The sequence below is a fragment of the Nestor notabilis genome, unplaced genomic scaffold (genome assembly GCF_000696875.1).
Source record: "Nestor notabilis isolate BGI_N333 unplaced genomic scaffold, ASM69687v1 scaffold12002, whole genome shotgun sequence".
Lineage (NCBI taxonomy): Eukaryota > Metazoa > Chordata > Aves > Psittaciformes > Psittacidae > Nestor > Nestor notabilis.
Window position 1 is genome coordinate 7,037 of NW_009917019.1, and position 23,602 is coordinate 30,638.

General features: G+C 37.0%; 1 protein-coding gene across 1 annotated transcript; it reads right to left on the minus strand.

Moving 5' to 3' along the window:
• Positions 1-108: 108 nt before the first annotated feature.
• NEK5 (NIMA-related kinase 5) lies at positions 109-22,791 on the minus strand. The gene is made up of 22 exons (XM_010024887.1): positions 22,649-22,791; positions 20,832-20,928; positions 19,688-19,785; positions 17,971-18,054; positions 17,791-17,861; positions 16,997-17,083; positions 15,514-15,568; positions 13,850-14,050; positions 13,677-13,749; positions 11,947-12,083; positions 10,492-10,691; positions 9,175-9,241; positions 8,738-8,857; positions 7,370-7,453; positions 7,161-7,265; positions 6,006-6,086; positions 5,112-5,180; positions 4,196-4,319; positions 3,877-4,008; positions 2,373-2,510; positions 763-847; positions 109-364 (listed from the first exon to the last, which is right to left on the minus strand). The coding sequence occupies exons 1-22, from the start codon at positions 22,763-22,765 to the stop codon at positions 109-111; spliced, it is 2,481 nt and encodes an 826-aa protein (XP_010023189.1). The 5' UTR covers positions 22,766-22,791.
• Positions 22,792-23,602: the final 811 nt, after the last annotated feature.

Consider the following 23,602-nt stretch of genomic DNA (forward strand, 5'->3'; position numbering starts at 1 on the left):
TGAAAAGCAGTTGATTTACTTGGCATTTAATATCTGCTATCTTTAAATCTTGTCACTGATGTGGCTGAAATCTCAAGCAAGTTTTGAAACAGTAAGAGTGGCGGTGTTCTAGGTAGCTCTTGCTTCCTGCTTGCCTTTTTCATTATGTGTGTCAACACTAAATGAACCATGGTTATTTTCTAAATCATCATCATCAGATCCTCCAAGTAGTTTGTGAGGTAAACGCATCTTTTCTTCATCTGCTTGACCTTTATTTACTGAAAGAATGGAAGGCTCCGTGGTTCTCTCTGCTGGAGAAGCTGCCACTTTTTCCAGGGATTCCTGCAGCTCATGTCTGAGTTCATCTTCAGAATCTTCAAAATTTCTGTAAAGTAAACCAAGATAATTCTATGAATTAAATATATCTTTGTTACAAACCTTTCTCCTTTCAAGGCCTTTGAGGTTTTTTTAAAACATTTTACAAAGACCATACAAGTGACACACATAATGTGAACTCTTTCTTCTTTCTCTGTGAGATTGTTTACCTGTCTTTGTAAGGTGAAAGAACATTAATACTTCTGCATAACATTTTTAATGACAGTGTTGGCATGTGACACAATAATTTACAGAACTAACAGTTAAATTAGCAGAGTCTGTAAAACAAGTAAGTTTTATTCATGTACGAAATTAAAACAACAGAAGAAAAGCTTTAGGCAATGCAACCTGTCATTTCATTAAAACCATTCACTTCCATGAATTTTTCTTCTGAAGAGCTTGACTTACGTGTCTTCACCATCTGATCTTGGCTCAAGTCTGCCTTCATCAACAGTAAAAGCAGAGCATGGTCCTGAATCATCTTCCTTGTTTTCTTTAGGAGGCACCATAGTTAACCTCCCTTCTGGAGAGGAAGAGAAACATTCATTTGTGTATTGGCTAACTGCAAAAGTGTATGTAAAATAATAGCAAATAGGTAACTGCTTCAATGTTTCTGTTGTTTACATCACAACAATGTAAATACCAGGCTTCTGTTATTCTTGATCACACCTTTTAGTTAGTGGTTTGTAACTTCTGCTTAGTGGAACCTAGTGTGTTTGTAGACCATAACCAAAGGACTGTAAAAGTTAAGTAAGAAAGGCAATCTGATGTTAGTATGTTTAAGTTCCCAATACAGGGATCTGCATTTTCAGTGGAAAACTTAGGGGAGTACTACTTGGGAAAGACAGAAAATTATACTTGGATGTAGTTATGGTTACCTAAAAATGCTCGCTTTCAAGACTGAAGGGTGACCCTAACCTGAAGGTGGGATAACAGTGCTAAGAGTTGTTGTTGGGTTTGAGAGAGTATCGTGTTTTAATAAATCTAATTGATAAAAGCAACAGCAACTAGAATACCTGTGTGACTTATTCTTGCTTTAGTCCTATGAACTGCAGACATTTGTGAAAAGTGGTTTGAATTTAAGTTTGTTGAGGCTTTTTGGTGGTTTTGTTTCTTTTTTTAATTTATAGGCAATAAAGCTAGTCTTAGGAGAGGAATTTAGCTGGCACATTTAGCTGGTTTAGCCTTCAGAATGGTGCAGTTCTGAAAGAGCTTGTTATGCTACGAGAAAATATGTATGTGAGGCATAATTAGCAGGAGAGTGCTAACTGCACAGTTGCAAATGAAAGGTATTTCTCACGATCCATTAAAATTGTTGAAACTTGGCATGTTTGCCTGCCTTAAAGTCCCATCATCCAATTACACATTCAGTAGATTGGCAACTGTGCATAAAACCATAATGTCTGGATACATTTACAGTGTCTTTCTGTGGAAAACACTCTCAAGTTTTTTAGCTAACAACTTTGCTGCAAAGTAAATGTCATTTTTAAAACAGTCTATTACTTTGGGAAAGTGCATTGCAGTGTGAGCTCAAATCTATTTTAGTGTCAGTGGTATCAGCATGGACCACCTTGTAAAGTAAGACACCAGTGGAGTTTCAGTCACCGTGTACTACAGTTTACAGCTGTTCTACGGAAATACATGTATTTGCATGTTTTTTACAGGGTTCTGCAACCATAACAGTTGCAGGGGCTAGATCCAGGTTCATGGTACCTGCCAATGTGCTAGCTGTAGTAGCTTACCTCTGTCCACTCAAGCAAATAAAAGAATTACATATGAAAGTAAGAGCCAGTAAGTATGGCTTGTCCATTTTCCTGCTTACTGAAAACAGTGACATCCTGAAACAGGCCTTTCCCTGCTACAGGACAGAGCAGTGGCTACTGGGACAGGCTGCCCTTGTTCTTCTACTTTGCCAACTGCTTCAAAATGATGGTTCTCATCAAAGACCAGCTGCCAGTGGTAGAAGAAATAATACAGTAAAGAAAAGCTTGCAGAATTTACTGTAACAAACATCCTACCTATTTCTTCTTCAAGATGGTTGAAGGAATCATTAGATAGCTCTGCTTTGACTAAGATGTTCAGGAATGTCCCTGGTGGTGTTCGTTTCCATTGCTTCCTGTTTCTTGGGATGTCTTCAGGCAGAACAGCATGGTCAGCTGGAGAACAGCATGGTTCTCAGGTCACTAAAGCATGAATGTAGCTTGACACTGTCTTTTGTCAGATTCACACTTTCTAGTTTTGACACTGATTTCTTCCCTTTGGGTAATGCTGGAACCTATTTTTTTTTTTCTCAGGTTTATGAAATACTCCTGAGATTTTTTATACGTATTTGATCTGATCAATACTGTAGAGAAAAAATAGTTTGGACTATTTATCACCAAAAATTTTGAACATCAGTTTTAATGTTCAAGTAACTGCTTAGACAGGCTTAATTCATTGAGCAGTCCTTACTCGCAAACTTGTTGGCATCCTGGGGCTGAAAACGCTTCAAAGAAGTTCCTATTTCTTTTGTGCCCTATTCTCTTTCGTCTGAGACAGAATGAACAAGAAGTGGCATATTAATAATAGAGGGACTTTTTAGCAGGGCCTGTTACAATAGGATGAGGGGTAATGGTTTTAAACTAAAGGATGGGAGATTCAGGCTGGATGTGAGGAAAAATTCTTTACAATGAGGGTGGTAAAATACTGGCACAGGTTGCCCAAAGAGCTGGTGAATGCACCACCCCTGGAGACATTCAAGACACATCCCTGGTGACATCCAGGCTGGGTGTGGTTCTGGGCAACCTGATCTAGATAAAGATGTCCCTGCTCATTACAGGGGGTTGGACTGGATGACCTTTGAAGGTCCCTTCCAACCCAAACTGTTCTATGATTCTGTGATTCTAATATTTTGCTTTGTCTTCACCATCTGTGTAAATTCTTCAGGTTATTTCTGGGTATCTGGGGTTCTGGGAGTATGCTGAATGCTGGAAGAGCTCCTTGGTTGCCGCAACCAGTCACTGGAGATACCTGGCTGCCTGAGAACATACGTACTGGTACTGTAACAAACCTGCCATCAGCCTCTTCTGAAATGGAGCATCCCCACAGCCGTAGCTGTGTGAGCATGCACTCGCGGCTGTGTGGCAACACTAGTGTATGGAGTGCAAAAACAGAACTCTGTCACACCCTGGGATGACATTGGCAACTGACTGCCCTAGTTCTTGTGCCAGCTCAAGGCCTGAGAAAGTTGGACAGACTGGCTTTTTTAGCTGTTGTTACCCAGGCCACAGAGTGATTCATTAAATTCAGCCCTTTTAATATGTATGAGCAGCACAACATGATTGCGATATTAAATGGGAAAATGACAACTGTATTCTACAGTTTAACACATACAATAACCTCAGTTATTATGAAGTCCTGCAATTAAAAGCCTGTCAGATCATGTGATTATTCTGGTATGGAATTGTTTTGGCCAAGGTCTGCAAATAGCCTGGGTGAATTTTAGCAGCTCCCTACTTTCACTGAAAACCAAAACTTTCTTACCAAGTTCATTTGCAGCCATAGCAGGATATACAGATGTGAGATCAGCATTGGCTGAGAATTTCAGTAGTGTCTGAGGGGCTCCAGCTTGCCAATGTTTTCTGTTTTCTTTCCTATCATCTATGTCATTGGACTCTTACGGGAAGAAAAAGGGTAGGCAAAGTTATTTCTTTTACAGTAGATTTAAGTGTAATTATAATATGGTCTGATATCAAGAGAGAGCTCATCAGATAAACTTGTTATAGGTTAAAGTTACTGAATTTACCTAACTCCTATGTAATTTTCAGGATAAATACTCATCATTGCATTCCCCAAGAAATACCTGTTTGGTATGCAGATAGTTCTTCCAAAGCTCTTTTCACATGATCCTCATAAACTTCCACCAATTTCTCCTTAAGATTCCCACCATCCACAAAAGTTAAAGTCTCACCGAGTTTATCTGGTACCTGAAAAAACAATAGGTTACTCTGGAAAGAGAAAATACATATGGTACATTAACAAATCACTTTTCACTATCCTTATGTATGCAGAGGAAATTTGTGTAACAAAAAGTGAAGCAGCAGAACTCAAAAATCGTGTTTTGATTTGTGTATCAGAGGTGCTGCATGGGACTCTGCAGAGATGGGAAACAACAGAATGACAAAAAAGCGCTTTAGAAATAAAAAATATATATACTAAAAGAAGTTGTATTTTTGATGTAGCTGTTACAAACACTTACAAAATTCTAATATCCTAATAAAAATCTTTGTAGGCAGCTATTACATTGATCAGCCACAAACGTCATTTTAATAAATGAAATCCATAATGTTGTCTGTAGTCTCACTTCCACATTTTCCTAAATAACATCTGGTTCATTGCAATATTATTCTAGCTTCGTGACACAATACTAGTGAAAAGAAATAGAAGTGTAATAAAATAACTTACAAATCAAATTCGGCTTTTGCAGAACAGCTCAATTTTGAGATGAGTTCTTCCCTTTAAGCCCCGTTTACAAAATTTAAGTATCTGCACTCCTTCGTCATTTACCATGTGAAAGATAGACCCAGATATCATCCAATTTTCTTCTAAGCAGTTATCCTCTTGAGGAAGGTCAGATATATGCAATATGTCAACAATTCCTCCATAGGAAGCGCCATTATAATGAAAGCAGAGGATGAAGGTAATGGAAACAAACTCTAGATCATGGAGCTACTGGTGTGGTTTCAGATTACTAATGTAAATGCTTTGAATATAACTACCTCTGCTTCTTGCACACCCTCTTCCTCAGGAACACATACATCCAAATTAATTTCAAACTTTACACCTCCCTAAAGAAAAATCACACACTTCATTAATTCATTTTATTAAATAAAAACATTTAAATAAATGTACACAATTTATATGGAAGTACAAACTTGAAAATTATTCTTGCATTGACAATAACTTTTATTTAACAATATTTTTCTTCTATTTAACAAGATCAGAGTAGAACAAACTGGACAAAAGCAGACTTCTCTAGATATAGTTTATGGCTATTTTCAAATGATTGCATCCATTTTTTATTTTAAGGAAAGGTGTCTCTGATAATCATTTAATTCAAATCCTTGCTATACCCAACAGTTGGTTCTTACAGCTGGTTCTCAGTGAGTATTAAAATTTGAATACGGTACTGCTTCTCTGCAGTATTTCACGAAAGACCTTTAGTTCACTTCACAATGATCTTATGGTCAGAAACCTTCCTGATATCTTACGTGCATTTCCATTGAACTCCCATCCCCTTCTAGAATTTAAAAAGCACTGTAGAGAATAATGTTTTATAACAAAATGTTAAAAAATTAGCAGACTGACTTCACTTAAACTTTGACTAAACATGAGTTCCCATATGCTACTAGTGCAGTTTGGTATAAAGATGAGTAGGTAGGGATTGATTACTATCTGGGAATATCTAAAGGAAGCCTCCCTCAAATTATCAGAAAAGCTCATTTATTTTCTTAGTGATTCTATCTTCCATCTAAACTTTTAACAAAGAGTAGACCACTCCTGACTGACTCTCAGATAACTTGATTTCCAGAGCTACCATGATAACACAATCATTTGAAATGCACAGACATAAGAAGAAAATGGAAAAAAAGTACAACAATGAGGATGGATACCTTTGTGTTATGTTTCTTTTCCAAGATTTTTTGGTCTTGCCTATCTTGGAGTCTGACTTGTTTAAAGTTTTCTTCCATGTCCTGGAAGGAGAAAAAAAATCCAACTTTAAAATGCACTCTTTGGAATCAAAATATGTATATATCCTGTGAAAAAAAGACTTGTGTAAGTCATAAATGTAGTCACTGATTTCCTTGTACATATATTTGTAAGAATATTCCATTATTTGCCAATTCCGGCTTATCTGACAAAAAGAAAAATTGAAGACCTTGCATAAAGTGCAAAACTGATATTTCAAAAACCTGTGTTTGGAGGATACAGTATTGTGTCAAAAAATAAATACTACATAATTTATTTTTTAGGATCATATTCAAGATGACTCAGGCTGAACAGTGCAATAGTCCTACAACACATAAGGCAAATCCTGACTGAAGAATCCTAGTAGCTAGATCAGGGCTGCTTTCCCTTCAGATTATACTGGGTATTTGCACGCTAAGGCTAATTTGCATCAACTGAGACTTTCATTCATTTCACTTGAAGAGAAGTGGACTTCTTGTTGCAGAAGTCCGTGTGGTTTGGAAACCTCCTCTGGTGTTCTCAATGTCAATATTGCAAAGTAAAAGTGGAACAATTCTGAAACTCCATTCCAGTAGCTGCTTTAGTAGTATTTGCGGAGAAAGAAGTGAAGGAGTACTGTAGCTGGAAAGCTTTGACTCTGCCTCTTCCTCCTGCTTCTCCCAGATTTTTGTTTAAGTAAGGACTCCACATAAAACTGGATTCTAACTTCTGACACAGTGCTACTTTGGGCTGTCACGAAGTGCTACATTTTCTGCATAAAATTCTCATAAAGATTCGCACTGTGAGTGGCTTCTTAACTTCAGTCAGAGAGCAAGGAAAAGAAACCACAAAAAGTAATCAAGTAAAAGTACATCCTAACATTTACAGATGAAAAATAATTACCAAAACAAGTCAGGACGTGGCCAAAGAAACTTTCCAGGCTATTCATGAAGGGAACGTAGGGAGATTTTCCCATACAGTGCAAGTATCAGATAAGATTTAAGCTTTACCATTCTTCATATTTGCCACAGAGAGTGAATCAAAGACCATTAAGGACCTGCACAAGAAGTTATGTTTAGACTAGGAGATGGTACCGATACCTGAAGTGATTCTTTTCCTGTTCCAGCTGTATCCTCGGTTCCAGACTGGTCCTCTGCTTTCCCTGGCCTCACAAGATAAGTTTTATCTTGTATTTTTTGATTCTCCTAGGGAACATTTTTATAAAATTTCAATTTCTAATCACATGTACTAACTTCACAAAGAAAAAGGGTGTACGTGGACGAGTGTGTGCGTGTTTGAGCTCTGTTACCTGGAGCACACCTGCTCTGAATCTGAAATCTTTTATATCGCTGTGGTATTCTTCTCGAATTCTCTGCAATTGTTTCAGGTACTGCTGTTAAAGAACAGTAAGGTAGAAATACATACAGAAATAACAGTAGCTAAACAAAATATTCTATGGATATCAAACTGTGTACATATGAGAAAAAGGGATGTGTCCTTTACAGCCAAATTTAAAGATTGCTTGCTACTTCATATTAGAGGACATTTTTGAGTTTTAACTTTTCCAAACTTTAACCTTTTTGAAGCTTTTCAGACTGTTTCATGCCAGCTTTTCTGTAGAATCATATCTAAACCAGCTAATTCCAAGAGTAATCTAAGGACTGTCTAAGTAATGATGCCAAGGTTGCAATCCAAAAACAGAGGACTGGAAATCAGGACAAAAAATTACGTAATATTTGTTGTATTGCAACCTGCTCCCCAAAATTAAATGAAACCTGGTAATCTTTTATTCCAGAAGCTTCAACATTCCTATGGATGCTCCTTCCTTTTTGCTTTGGTGCAAAAACTTCAAATATGGCTAAAATATAATTTTTGTGTTAAGGACATCTCCATTTATAAAGAGTCACGACATAGTGTTTTATGAGAGTCTATCCCAATTTGCCCATCTTACAATTGGACTAATTTGTAAAATTTCTTCCTATTTTTTGGCATATTTAGTACAGACTTTGTGGAGCTAAACAGCAACAGTCTCTGAAGAATGTGTACATGATGAGTATATTGTTATTCCAAAGTCTGACCATTATGTAGAAGTTAATATCCTTATTCTTGCATTTTTTAATAAATCAAACATAGAAAGGTTAAATGTATTTATGTGTGTTCATGTAAGAAAGAAGTATCAGTTTGTTTTCTCTGTCACCCAAAAGCAAAACCAGGAAAGTATCAAGTTCCTGTTTAAAATAATCACCCAAAATTATAATGCACCAGGGAAGTAGTATGCACCACATGGTATAATATCATATTTTAAATGTCATCACATGACTTATGTACAATGAATATATATAGATGAATAATGCATGCATTACTATTTTCTCTGATTTGTAAATGTGAGGATCTATTGTCCTCCAGCAATAGAGGATCTATTGTCCTCTATTCAGTGATGTAACTCTTCTGATCTCAGTAGAAGTGAAATCAAGACCAAGGCCATGGTTTATGAAATTATCATGGACATCAACTTTTGTGCAAGTCTTCAGTAGTTTATGTAAGATGGAACCAGATGGAAACAGCTTACATTTTCCTAGTGGTCAGATGGAAAAGAATCAACTCTTACATGAAGAATGCTACTGTCAAGGAGTGTAAGAAGACATCTTTAAGTAGCTAAGGAAGATACTTCATTTACCTGTTCTTTCATTTCCTTCTTTCTAGACATGTCCTGCTGATGATTTTTGAGATGCTCTTTCTTTATTTTCTGGTGTTCTGTCTGGTCATTATACAGGTCAGCAGAGGATGGTCGCAGTCCCTGTGGATGTACAAATAAATCCCAAAGCAAAGGAATTTCTTCACTGCTCACTCAATTGAGTCTCCCTGTCCCACTGAATAGTGAAGTAAGTCAAGTGTGTATTTTTGGAGGAAAATGTTACAGTAGAATTTTACACTGCTACAGTTTTGTATTAGAAAATAAAACCTCAATATGATAATTGTGGAGCAGATCAATGAGTTCACTAGAGCAGAACTTTCTACACTGTCAGTGTTACAGTTTGCTGTTACAAATCCATCATTTGGATTTTCATTCACTTTCTTTTACAGATTTTATTCTATGATTCAGTATTTACTTACCAGCTGTTTTTCCACTTTAATCTTGTACTGTTGAGCTTCAAAACGCCTTTGAAGATATTCTGCAGGCCTGAGAAATGTTCATATACTACATTTTATTTTACATTCTCTGCTGTCTTCTGCACAAATAATTCTCTATAGGTTCTATCACATACAAAAAAACCAGACCTTTCTTTGTACTGCATGACTACATAAATATGGATAAAATATGTATAAATATGGCACTACAGTAAAATCAGAAAAAGAAAACATATCCATTTCAGACATTCCCCTTCCTGTGACTTCAGTTACATTCTTCTGAAGAATGCAACAAAGTCCTTCTCCACCTTTTATTTGATAGATGGTATGTGAAAGTGATAATGAAAATAAAGTTGGTGTTCCTGACCCTCAAAATGAGTGAAAATTGTCAGAGCAGAGGTTGTATATTCAACAACTTTTCTATTTCCTTCTTCCCCTGTTTTGTGGTTACTTTTTTTTGGTAGACAATAACCTGCAGTCACTAGGGAGCTCTCCAATTTCTGTTTATTTTACTTCCCACCTTCAGAATCCACTTGTGCCCCAGGAGGCAAATTGAGTTGACTTTTCCTTAAAAAAGGCACTAGAAACTCAGCTCAGACAAGATGTTCTAAAGCTGACGATCCTTAACTGAAACATTCTAAACACTGTTGTCATTGAATGAAAACTAATGATTTAGCCAAATTTAAAAGAAGGATCCAAAAGTAGACAGTATTAAAGATTCCTTACCTTCCTTTCTCAAGGTTTTCAAAGCTCATCCAGACCTAAAATGGCCAATCTTCAACGTAATAAAGTACCTCTACTTTGTAAGAGAAAGGCTTTGGAGTAAACAAACTGCTAGAGAAAGGGGTTTTATGTCTGAAACTGAAACATAAGCTCTGCAGGGAAAAAGAAGCAGCAACATTTTCATGGCCTGCCTTTCACTCTGTTCCCTCAAGTAGAGAACTGCATGTGGTCTTTATCAATCTGATCCCAGTGGGAACGAAAGACAGTGTTTATCCTTAATATAACTAGAAAGCCTACAAAAATCCTGTGTTTTACTTCTCACACAATAAAATGCTGAGATTAGGGAGACATTTTTATTATGAATGTCAAACATCAGAACAATATATTCAGAAGGAACCCCTGGATACACAGAAACAGGAGTTATGTTGTTGTGCAACAACCTTATGTAAGAAAAATATCAAAGACCAAGCAAACAAGGAATTATACTGGATGATCCATGTCCACTGTTACCTAATCAGGAAGGCTGGTAACTCAAAACATGCATGACAGTTCACCACTAATAAACAGAGAAAAGTTTACCAGTCAGGTGGTGGGGGTGGAGGTGCAACTTGTCCTTTTAGTTTATAATATTCCTCAACTCTTTGGCTGATATGAGAAAGCTCATGAGGTGCATTAGCTTTGCTCTGCAAGTTGTCAAGCTTGTCATAGTAATGACCATAATGGCCATATACTCTAATACTCTCTGGCTCTTCTGCCATCTTAAATCTGGAGGACTGTGGCTGAAAGTATAATAAAGCATGTTAATTTACCTGTTTTCATTTGTATCAGTACAAGCTTGAATTAGCTTCCTGTCCACTGGAATTTAAGTTACACAGTAACATAGACTGTCTGAAGCACAGTTGGTGGAAGTTTTCCAAATCCTTTCACATGTAAACCAGAAACTTCCTAAGTTTCCAGGGCTTTATGTAATCTTACAATTGTCTTTCCCTTCTCCCCTATTCCATCAACTCCTGTCATTAAGCAGCAACCCATACTGTTGTGCAAGTCAATCAGCTTTGTACTCTGTAGTGCCATTGCCCTAGAGTCACTTCATTGTTCTGAAGCCTAAAGCACTGAATTTATTTCAGGGGAGTCTCATTTTGACATTTGAGAGCAAAGGGAACCTGGGATGTAGTTTGGGGCAGTATACGCATTGATTGCTGCTTTCAGGGGAACACTGTGCTACTTTATTTCACTGTCTCTTTCATCATATGCCTGTGGGAGCTTGCCTTTCATTTCTCAACACCCTTATTGTGATGAAACATCCCTGTGTTTCCACTTTGTGATGACTGTCTTTTCCATTTCTCATAGGAACAATGGAGAGAAGGTGCCACTGCATGATATAAGCGTGGCAAATGTTTCCATGGTGGAAACACTATATGGTGTATGAGAAAGATGCTGAATTTTGCTTATTCTTTTAAATAAATTAAAAATCATCTAAGTATCCCTTCCATAGATGATAAATAAAATAACTATTCCTCCCTGCTTTCCCTTTTAGAAACACTAAAACCAGGCTTATCTACCTATGGTATAGTACAGATTACAGTAGAATATAAATTCCTATCTATATAAGAAGAAAATTTTCCACTGCCAATAATGTTCCCAAGGAAGAGGTAACCTCAAAAAGTGTTTATCTTATTCCTCATTGAAATAAGTTTTACATATGGTATCCAGAAGTATGGCAATCCCAAGCAACAGGGAGTACAAATCAGGCCATCTGAATAAATGTAAAAGGCTTGACAACTATGACCAGTGGAGCAGGCGCCCTGGTGACTCAGGCTATGGAAAAGCCTGGGGTACTAAATGCCTTTTTTGCCTCAGTCTATACTAGCAAGACTGGCATCCAGGAATCTCAGGTCCCTGACACCAGGGTGGGGAGTCTGAAGCAAGGAAGTTGTACCCTTGGTGTAGAAGTGTCAGATTAGAGAATACACAAGCAGACTGTCTTGCCTTCTGAAGATGATTAAATATTATGAGAATGTGGATGCACAGTACCTGAAAAACAGGCTGCTGCCCTCCTGAAGGAGGTTTCCATTCATTTCTCTGAAATAATTCCTGTTTCTTGACAGGCACCACCATTCCAGATTCCGGAGAAACTTGGGCCTGGACTCTCCTTTTTTGAAGTTTATCTGCTTTTTAACAATAAAGTATGAAAAAGTTACATTTTGTGTTCTCTATGTGATTAGTGATCATGTAGTTGCAAACCACAGTAGGGTGCATACACCCAACACCTACAGGTTGGGCTAACAACCTGTCCTTTCATCATCATCACTATCATCATCATGCTTCACACCTTCTAGGAATTCTGCCTTTAATTCTTAGAATGACACGCTTTTGAAAACATCATGATTTGTCACACTCATGTAAAGTGGATCTTATTGATTAGTTTTGCAAAGCACCCTCAACAAAAAGGAGACTTCTATAAACTAAAATGCTAATTTCATACTTGTACCAAGAACAGAAAACAGGAGGTCCGACTCTTATGCCCATGTTACATTGGAGGCTAGGCGTGTATCTGTTTAGGCATCCCATTTCTAAACTGAGCCCTCAGTATTCTACAAATCACTAGACAATGTTGTAGTACTTGTGAAATTGGGAAAGAAGAGATGAAGAGTGAAAAATTCACCTTGTCAGTTCCCCATGTAGGAGAGTACAATTACACACCGTTCCAGTTTGGTCAGTCAGTATTCTGCAAATACTTCAGCTGCAATAATGAAAAGTAGTGTCCTTGCTAGCATGAAGTCATTTCTAACTGAGCTTTAAAACTCTCCTCAGTAATGACTGTGAGAGTATCATGTCTGGGAGACAAAATATATAAAAATTATGAGTATATGATCATATATATTTTTTAAAATGACTGATTTAGGTATTCAGGTGCCTTTGTCCAAATTCAACTAGTCCTGAAGGCAGACAAATCTTCATTGAAAGCAATTTGCAAAATAACATGGGTTCCTACAGTACTAAAAAACATTTTTTTTTTTGGAGGGGGAGAAGGGGGAAGTCCATAGTGTAGTTAAGTAACTACATAGGTTTATTTTCACAAACCTGTTCAAACTGCTTTAATATCCAAAGATAAATTTAAGGAATAATTATGACATACTGAAGAATATAGACTGAGGAAAAGGTTATGCTTCCAGAATATGCCAGATGTTCAGCAGTTCATACAGAGAGAGAATTTAGTCTCATTCATGTTTTCTAAGAATGTGCATGCATAACCACTAAATCCAAACACTGAATCCAAGCACTAATCCAAACAGAGTTCATTGTCTCTCGCAATTATCCAATTTATAATGTTTTGTAAAATATTTTTATTATTTAATAAAAACATGCTTTGCAAAGATTTTTGCACATAGCTTGGTAAAATTAAGTCAGGATGTTTTTCATGTGACAGACCTAAACTGCAGCTAGACCAAAGGCTCTCAGTTTTGTAAATTCTCTTCTTAAAAGAATTAAGACTAATGTTTCAGCACTTTCCCACAGCAGCTTTTCTAGCTGAAAGTTGCTGATGAGTTAGTCTTAAAGCTGTCTTTTCCTGAACAGGACAGAGATGCACTGCTTGGTATTTTTCTGCTCTTGCACTTCTCTCCCGTTTTTATTTTTAACTTTGTGCAAAACTCTTGTATCCAAATGTGCAATAAAGACTGCTGGAAAAAGTTATAGCTATCACATACACGGTAACTAACAAATGTTAGTGTAGAATTAATGTTAAATAATACTAATATTACCTTGTACCAGCTTAGCTCCAGACTGTGATGCTGAAGGCCATTTTCCATGCATCACAGTGCGACTGAGTTCTTCCTGTGTTAGCTGTAAGAAAAAAAGTATCTGATTGATAGATCTGTTTGTACTTCTCTGATAACACAATTTTCTTTCAGCAAGCAGCAGTACAGGCACTTACCTCTGTGGGCAAATACCTGAGAACGAGCTTCTGCAAGAATGGCTTCCTTAGAATAGAATTGATAGATGGTCGATCTCTTGGAGATATTTTAAACAACTGGGAAATTAATATCCTCAGATCATATGAATAGTTGGGAGACACTGGGTGAAAACGGCCTCTGCAAATCTTCAGCACCAGCTGGTGCAAACTATTGCCTTCAAACTTAATCAAACAGTAAAAAGAGGACAGTAAGTACTCCTGGTTGGAAATGACAGACTAGACATCCAAACTTGAAAAAACATACTTGCTGACAGAAGCCCTGTGCTATGCAATCTCCTCACAAATCCTTTCCTACTAACTAAAGTTTGCTGTGTAAAATTAATATAACCACTATCTGATTGTATTTTGTGGTTACATTCTCTTTGTTTCAGTTGCACAACTTAGAAGGTCCAATGGCTTTTGGACCTGGAAGAGTTTTATTCCTACTCTGCTGCCATACAGGAACAGAAGCAATTTTTCCAGAATGAAACAAGTTTTATTTTGCCAAAAGCTGTAAACAGAGACCTGCATACATAGTCTTCCCAGTGTTCACCTTCAAAACCTCCCTCTGCCTCCACATTCTGTGTTCTCTCAGGCACCAATCATGATTTTTAACAACTGATGCCACTCAGATGAATCAGCCCTCCCAGTTCATCAGATCTCTTCATAAGTCAGCAAAAATAATTTTCCAAGCAAGTTCTTTCTAAAATTACCATTTTATTGACATGGCTATTTTGAAGGAGGTGTAGCCAAAATTTGCCTTAGCTTCACTTGCATTTCCTGTCTACATCAGCATCTGGTCCCTGCCTTCAAATTAAATAAATGGGCAGCAATACAGAATAAACCACCTAATATTCCTAAGAAGTAACATTAATGTTTTCTTGGTTTGTGAAATCTGAAATTTTCCTCAGCAGTATCCCCTTGCTCTCAGCTCAGCACAATTGCTCTCCCTATCAGTGCTGCTCTTCCTTCTCCACCATCCAAGCTCAGCAAAACGTCAACTTCTGCTTCATGCAGGTCTCTGACACTTTTCCTATTGTTGGGATTAGTCTCTGCAGTGTTTCCTTCTCCACATAATACTGATAGGCTGAGGATTATCCGAGGATCAGCTCAGGCTGAGAACAATACAGCTTCCTGAAGATCCTATGTCATTTTTTTCTGACATGAATGTATGTGAAGCAAAACAAAATGTTTAGGAAAATGCTTCTGGGGACACAAACTGCTTTCTGGGAAAATGTGGGTTTCAAACTCTTTAGTAAGTATAGACTGCTATTTTTAAATAGAAATAAGTGAAATTATATGACTAAAGCCTAACTTTGAAGTTTGGCTTTAGTTATTTTTATTGTTCATCTGTCCTTTGAAAGATTTTAGTACCTACTAAAGTACTGAATATATATTTGATGTGCGTATACACACACACATATATACGTAAGTTGCAGAAATACAGTGTAATACTTTGTCTTTTAATATGCACAAAACAGACACACTGTGAGAAATTAAGCACTAGCAGTCATTCTTTAATATCAATAAATAAGCTGAAAGTAAGTCTAGCGGCTGACTATGAGTACTATTATTACTACAGTTTTTCCAGGATGTCCACTATCTGTTTTAATAATATAATAATGATCTGATTCTGTGATACTTACAGGATGCTTCAGTGCACATAGTTCATAAAGCACACAGCCAAGAGACCAGATATCTCTGTGAATAAAAAGGAATTAAAGTTTCAAGGAAAAGACTATAATATTTTCATACATGTAACCAGTACCTCTTCTCAGCTCTCAGTTTTATTAACATTATCTATCAAAGATTAATAGTGATGCAAATTTTAATTTTTCTTAAGGTGCCCTGAAAAGAACAACTGGACGCTTCTTTTTAGTTGTGGTACCAATGTTTCTACGATACCTAACTAGGTACTGTCATTATCACTGGAAAAGGCAGATATAGAATCATAGAGTCATAGAATAGTTAGGGTTGGAAAGGACCTTAAGATCATCTAATTCCAACCCCCCTGCCATGAGCAGGGACACCACACACTAAACTATGTCGCCCAAGGCTCTGTCCAGCCTGGCCTTCAACACCGCCAGGGTTGGAGCATTCACAACTTCCTTGGGCAACCTATTCCAGTGCCTCAACACCCTCGCTGTGAAGAACTTCTTCCTTACATCTAACCTAAACTTCCCCTGTTTAAGTTTAAAGCCATTACCCCTTGTCCTACCACTAGAGTCCCTAATGAAGAGTCCCTCCCCAGCATCCTTGTAGGCCCCCTGCTTAGTATTCCTAGCAGGATGAAGGACAAAGCCATCTCTAGCTGAGTTGCTAGTTAAGGAGACAATAAGAGAGTAAACTTGTGTGAACAGCACATTAGAGCTGAGATGCTAGTCTTGGCTCCAGAACATTTGCTGTTGATCACATCCCACACACAAAGAAGGGGGTCTAGCTCACTCGGCTCCTGACTTTTCAGTGCTTCTCATCTGGTATTTTGTGTTAAGCCTGAGTAAGCCTTTAAAATTCACAGACATATTTGTCTTTCCTGCAAGTAGCTACTGTGGAGTTCCAGAATTGCCAACCTAGCAGCTTTCCTTTTAGTGTATTTTTATAAATTACAATTAAGCATATCAAAAATTCATAACCTTGGAACTGAAAAGATCCATGCTTGCATTGGTTACTAAATGTTGGAAACACAGAAGGAAATTTAGTATTTGATGGAGAAACAGATAAAGCGAAGGAAAAAAAATCATCTATTTTAAATTTCATGCCACTACTAACAAGGAGTATTGAAAGAGAATTAGATTTAAGTTTATGTTTAAAGTACAAGTAATTTTATAAAACAAAAAATATATTTATATTAAGCCTTTAGATGAATTATAACAGATACGTGATTACTATATTCTAGACACTGTGAGTTAAAATATTACTGACAGTGTTGTACAGTATAGCATAGTTACTGTATATGGTTGATGCACATAAATATTGTACACAGTAATACAAAACTTCACAAGGATGACACATGGGAAATTGCCAGTGCCCTGCAGAAATACTGATCTAAACCATGATATTGCTAAAATAAGTTATCTCGTGCCTGCATGCCCTTATGCATAAGCATGTGAAGGAAAGACAGAGACTTACGTTTTATTGTTGTATGGTTGATTTTCACAGATCTCAGGTGACAGATAATATGGAGTCCCTACACAGGTATGAGCAAACTCCATAGTACTAATGAAACACAATGAAAAAAAAGGCTTATACACTGAAAACCTCCTATACCTAACAAAAGTCCAGTTACTAGCACCATAGAATCATAGAATGGTTTGGGTTGGAAAGGACCTTATGATCATCTAGTTCCAACCCCCCTGCCATGTGCAAGGACGCCTCACCCTAGACCATGTCACCCAAGGCTCTGTCCAACCAGGCCTTGAACACTGACAAGGATGGAGTACTTTCCACTTGTTTTGGCAACCCATTCCAGTGCCTCACCATCCTCACAGTAAAGAACTTTTTCCTTATATCTAACCTGAACTTCCCCTGTTTAAGTTTGAGCCCATTACTCCTTGTCCTATCGCTACAGCCCCTGATGAAGAGTCCCTCTCCGGCATCCTTGTAGGCCCCCTTCAGATACTGGAAAGCTGCTATGAGGTCTCCACGCAGCCTTCTCTTCTCCAGGCTGAACAGTCCCAACTTTCTCAGCCTGTCTTCATACGGGAGGTGCTCCAGCCCTCTGATCATCCTACTAGGCTAGACACATCTCTTACTTCATGGCATGTGTTAGGATAGCAGAAAAATCATAGTGTCAGACACTTTGTATCCCAGACGTCTTGAACAAGCCCAATCCACAAGCAATTTGCACACTCAGGTTGCATTCTGAACGCTCATAACTAGTCCTACCTAGTGTAGGTCACAGACTAATTAAAAAAGGTGCTTACCTGTTCAACTGCCTTGCTATGCCAAAGTCCCCAAGCTTTGCTACCTCTCCATTATTACTAAGAAAAATGTTCTGCAAATAAAACCAAAACTCGTATGTGAAAATTAAACATGGCAGAGCTTCTTAGGCCTGTTTTTACTGAAGACAAAAATCACACTCTCTCCAGTACCAGTTTTACTACCTGTGCTTTTACATCTCTGTGTAAAATCTTCTTGTCATGAATATGCTTCAAGCCCAACGAGATCTGCACAAACCAACTCAGAATCTGCAGTGAAAGTTAAAGGGAAAAGATATCTATAAATTCATGTGACTAATGTCGAATGGGGCATCTTACGGAAATACACAAAAAAGGTATGATAAAATCTAAAATTCGTAGAGCATATACATGTAAAGTTGTAAAAATAATATTTTTGCAATTAATGCAGTAGACTTTTCCTTTCCTTTTTTAGTGCTACCACAAAGCTAAGCAGAAAGAGATCCCTGCTCCACTTTTTCCACCCCCATCAGGTTTTCACTGACTGTGACAGACAAATACTTGAACAAAGACTGAAGAATCACGTCAAAGAAGAGAAAAAATACTAGACCTTTATTTAGAAATGAGTGAGTTCAAATAACAACTAAGACAGAATTGGAAAGTGTCTTCTTAATCCACAGTGGTGGAAGTTATATCACCCAGTTATAGTATTTGTACTCTTGCTCAATGTGGTCCAGAAAAAAACAGAATGAGTGGTGAAAGAAGGGAGCTATAAAGATACTTGCATACTAAGTAAGCACAAAGGTTTATCCTTTGTCCTTGAACAGTACAGCTCTTAAACATATATTTAACTTTAAATATACATGTGTTTTATTGCATAAGGGCCTTTGGACTTAACTCAGAAACAAAATTACGATGTGATTATATGCTTCTCTATTTAGGGAAATTGATGGTCACGAAAGACTTTGATTCAAGTAATAATCTATTCAGTAATGCTTCACATTATGTGTATGATTTCCTGAATAGGGATGATGCCACAAATAAGACTTTCTTAAGCATACATTTGAAAATATTAAGATATTTTAACAACATAATGCTTTATTGGGCAATTTGCTTTCCTTTCTTAATTGGCAGATGTTATCTTTAGTTTCTATAATCCATTTTTATGTCTGTACTTCATTTGCCTTTCTTTGGATATATATTATTTTGTCTCATTGTCAAGGGGGTTGTGAGTGTTGGTTCTCTCTTTTGTGTTTTCATGATCTGTAATTTTGTCCTCTCTTTATTTTCTCTCATGTTCTCCCTACCTCTAGTATGACTCCCAATAGGATCTTAAAATTCATCACTACTGAAGTAATTCACTTCCAATTGACTTCTACAGCAAGGAGTTCCTTTTTTACTATTGAAGCAAAAAGAAAAGTCACAATACTGCTTCTTTTTTTTTTTCCTACTTCTGTGCTTTAGAGTATATTTCCACTAACAGACTGGATAGTATCTATGTAGTTTCTACATACATTTTCATTATGGCTGCAAAAGTAGAAAACTATGCACGATTTAACAACCTCATAGTTCAGTACACTAAGTCAAATACATAAGAGAAAATTTCCTTCAGAAAGCTACAGCACCATTTAAAAGAAAGTCTTTATGGCTTATTAAGTACACTACAAAGAAAATGTGCAACCACGATGGAAGGAGCAATCGGAGGAAGCGGGGATAAAAATGTCATCAAAATAATGATAATGAATTAACTTAAGGTCTTAAAGTAGTATAAAAAGCAAGCTCTAAACTTCCATTAAGATTACCAGTTTCTTTAAAACGTTTAATTATTTTAACAGACCAGAAAAGAAACAGTAGCTAGTACTGGATAAATCAAACCACGTGTTTTACATAATATGTCCTTTCCTTTAAAGAGAAGTTCTTTTACCTGGTCCTCGTCAAACAGCACTCCATGCTGCATATTTATCCGCTTCATTAAGTCTCCACCATCACAGTATTCCATCACAATATATAGCTTGTTCTTTTCTAAAAGGAAAAGTATATTTTTGCCTTTATTTCTTTATTACTTATTAATACATCAATAGATTATTTTTATTTTATATGGTCCTTCTTCCAAAAGGTGGTAGTTAATCCTCTACCCACTCCTCCCTTTCAAGGAGTAAACGAGAAAAAACGGATACTTCCAGTGAAACCTGATGCAAAAACTAAGATACAAAAATACATTTAAATGGAGATTCACCAAAATATTAAATACATGAGAAAACCCCCAAGAGACCACACTGATAGAAAGACAGATGTTCTTACAGGCTGTGCTTAGCATAATGCTTCATAGTTGGGATTGTTCCCCAATAATTACTAAGCATACAGCTAGGCTTAGGGGAAAGATTAGAAGTAGACAGTGTCCAAGCAGTAGAAATAAACAACAGGAACTATGTTATATGGAAAATCACCCTATTCTTACCTCTCTGGGGTCCCGAAAACCACCAGATTTATGTGTCCCTTCAAAAATTTGCAGTCCTGATCACAGAAAACAATTTTAACACAAGCCATAACTATAGCACTCATTTCATAAGGCACTGCTTATGACAGCTGTCAGCAAAAAAAGAAATATAGGGAATCAGCTCTTATGGAGAACAGACTTTGTTCTATCTCTTTCAGTCCTGAAGAATTCTGTATCCTTGAGTGATACCTCAAAATATGGCTCAAGAAAAAAGGCCAACAGGACCTATTTCTTGCTATACTCAAAAGCTCTTTTCTTCTATTGAATCTCCCAAAAAATTCTCATTAAACTTTGGAGTCCTATGATGACCAAGATTAAAGTTCAGCTTAAACCACGCAGACACTGCAGGATGTAGCATTTATGCCACAATACCTTAGCTCACACATACACATGAACAGGGCAAGTGATGACTGAATTTGATACCTCAGGTTCATTTTTAGAAGTTAGAACCTATCCCCACTGGTAAGACAGACACTGAGGACAGGCTTAAGGTTGGGCAAAATTAGCAAGGCTGCTTTTGCTGCCTTCCAGTCCTACAATCACAAATAAAACAAAAATGTTAAGAAGAAACCTTGCAAAGAAGCATAGAAGGTTACAATATTTGCATGCTTCATCTTGGCCAGAAGAATGACTTCTTTTTGAGACGCTTCCTTTTCTTTCACAGGTAGCTGCAAAGAATTAAGAAACTATATGCTAGCAATGATATATTTAATCTTTTCAAAAATAGTTACAGTGTTATCAAACCATTCCCACAAATACAAAAAGACAGTGTACCAGGTGATGCAGAAATATTATGAAATATGATGTGTATACAATGTAAAGTACCAATTTGCAGTGTATGCTTGGAAATATATTGGAACGTTAGTGAAGTCAAGCGAAATTATGACATTATACAAGCAGGCAAATGTCTACCTTTGAACTTCTTACACACATGCTATTGCTAAGCTAGCTGATGGATAGAGTTCAACTCTGAGGTTGAATTTCCCTCAAGTATTTGAAGAATAAGGATCTAGATGACTCTGTATTTCTAATATGGGTGATCTCAAAAGAATAAAAAGAAAAAAAAAAGTCCTTCATTTTACTGGTGTTACAAGTTCTTGTAACATTTTGGGCAAATTTTGCCCTGTTATGTTCAATGGAAAACTTCTATTTGGTTCATTGTGATCACACTTTCATCAATACAACCTCTTAGAAGTTCATGCCTCTGAGGATCCACCCATCAAAATGTCCTCTTACATTTATAAAATTTCTTACCCTCATTCTTAAGAAATAATTTTGAAACATAAGATTCAAAGATTCAAAAATCAGAAAGTGAATGAAACACATTCTACCATATAAAAAAAAATCTTATGACTTCCATGTAGTAATTCTCTCTATCCAGCTCCTGAGTGGGATCCACAATAATATTTTATTAACTTCTATTTTTCTATTTTGTGTACATAAAAAGCTAAGATTAGACATGTGTGGGCTTTATTGGTTATGAGTGTAGAGAGAAACTATTTTTTTCTTCAGCTGCCATAACTAGCATATCAATTTTTCTGGGTTTGAAACTAGCAGTTATACAGCTCTTTCTAAAACTGATGTATAAAATTTAATTCTTTTATTATAATTCTCTAATATATTAAAAATTCACTAGTGTGGCCCAGAATAGCAAAACACCTGACAAAAGCATGTAGGCACGCACTGAAATTGCCTGTCTTTCTGGAACTAGATACAGAAGTGGTATTTCTTTGATACTTGAGCTACTCACCCTAACCTGCCTCTGATCAACAGAAAGAAGAGAGCACTTTTATGGCCTGATTCAGCTCATTCTAAAGTTCACATGATCGACAGCTTCCTAAAAACAGGTATTTCTCCTGTTGTCCTAGAAAGGGAGTGTAGCCAAGCAGCTCAGATGCTGAGAGCAGCAGAATGGAAATTTAAAATGAGATTAGATGAATCAAACTGCCATAAACATAAGTGAGAACTGGAAAAATGTTGTGAATTACTCAAGCCTGAAAATATGGAAGGGGGGAAAGGAAATTAATAGGTTTAGAGAAACATATCACAAGATTGTGATTTGTTATTTCATTGGTAATAGTTTCATTGTAGTTGAATCCTCTAGTGTAAAATCTGCATTAAGTAGTGTCAGGCACTGAAGGTAGGGAAAAGTTTTTGAAAGTACAAAGATGAAGTAAAAAGTAAATACACTATCAAAATACGCATTTTGTCTACACTTGTAAAATCACTACATTAGCACAGAGTACAGTCTTCAGAAAGTTTAAGTCTATATAATGAATATGGAACCACAAAGGAGATAAAACATAACCCAAGTTCATACCCCTGCTAAATGTAATTAACATGATCAGGTAAATAACTACTGTTATCACCCAGGTTTTGTTGGTTTACCTTACTTAAATCGATCTCTTTGATAACACACTGCTCATTATCCACTTTTCCTTTTGCCAAGAATATTTTGCCAAAAGATCCTTCTCCAATTTTTTTAATGATTTCATATTCATCCATGATGTCTTCGTCTTAAAGCAGTGGCTAAAATAAAAAAGTTCCCGAATTAGTAATGCACATATTCAGCAGTCTAACATCTGAGTTTGTGCTACTGAAACAGATACTACCTTTTAAAACTGTCATTTTTATTACCGTTTTTTACATTTTATTGCATTTTTATTACTGCTGATGATCCTTCCTAAAAATGTAATGTCCTGGAAGTCTGCAAATTATTGCAGATCTGAACTTTCAATAAGCAGCAGGTTTATGAGTGTCCCATAAAAAGAAGCTTGAAGCTTAGTCCTAGTACACCCCAAAGTTAAACCATGTAGCAGTAGAAAGTACTATATGAGATTGTATGATTTTGGGACTCATTATTTCCTGAAGTTAACAATACTTTATAGTTGTTCTTTTAATGGAGAAAAAATAAAATTACATTTTTTTCATGTTGATTTAGTTGAAACTGGTGTGATCTAATGTTGGCAGCAAGATGAACAGGCATTGTGTTCTGCAGGAGACCACAGCCAAGTGCAGTTGACACCTGCAGTCCTCTGGAAGCCTCTGACAGAAATGGTAATGTCACTGTGTACTTACAACTTACCCATAAGCAAGCCTACGCAGCTAAACATAAGCCAACACTTTAAGCCGTTCTTATTAGTTGGCCTGAGTTTTAGGGAGGAAGATTTGCTAAGACACTAGGCTTTTCCTGCCAGGAGGGCCAGGGAAGACCTCGCAGGCTGCCTCGGGAGCCCGTGTGGGCTCTGTGACGGGCAGTGTCTGAGCACCACGCCGAGGCGCTGGCAGGGCGACCCTCAGTTACCGCTACAGTTCAGGTGTTCGGGTCCAAGCCAGCTCCTG

What these genes read in the sequence shown, in the direction of transcription:
- NEK5 (XM_010024887.1), bottom strand. Translation starts at nt 22,765, where the DNA reads ATGGATGAATATGAAATCATTAAAAAAATTGGAGAAGGATCTTTTGGC. An exon ending in CCACCCCCACCACCTGACTG is followed by an intron (nt 9,242 to 10,491) that starts GTAAACTTTTCT and finishes AACATTTCTCAG; the next exon opens with GCCTGCAGAATATCTTCAAA. An exon ending in AAAAGAAACATAACACAAAG is followed by an intron (nt 5,181 to 6,005) that starts GTATCCATCCTC and finishes ATTTTTCTTTAG; the next exon opens with GGAGGTGTAAAGTTTGAAAT.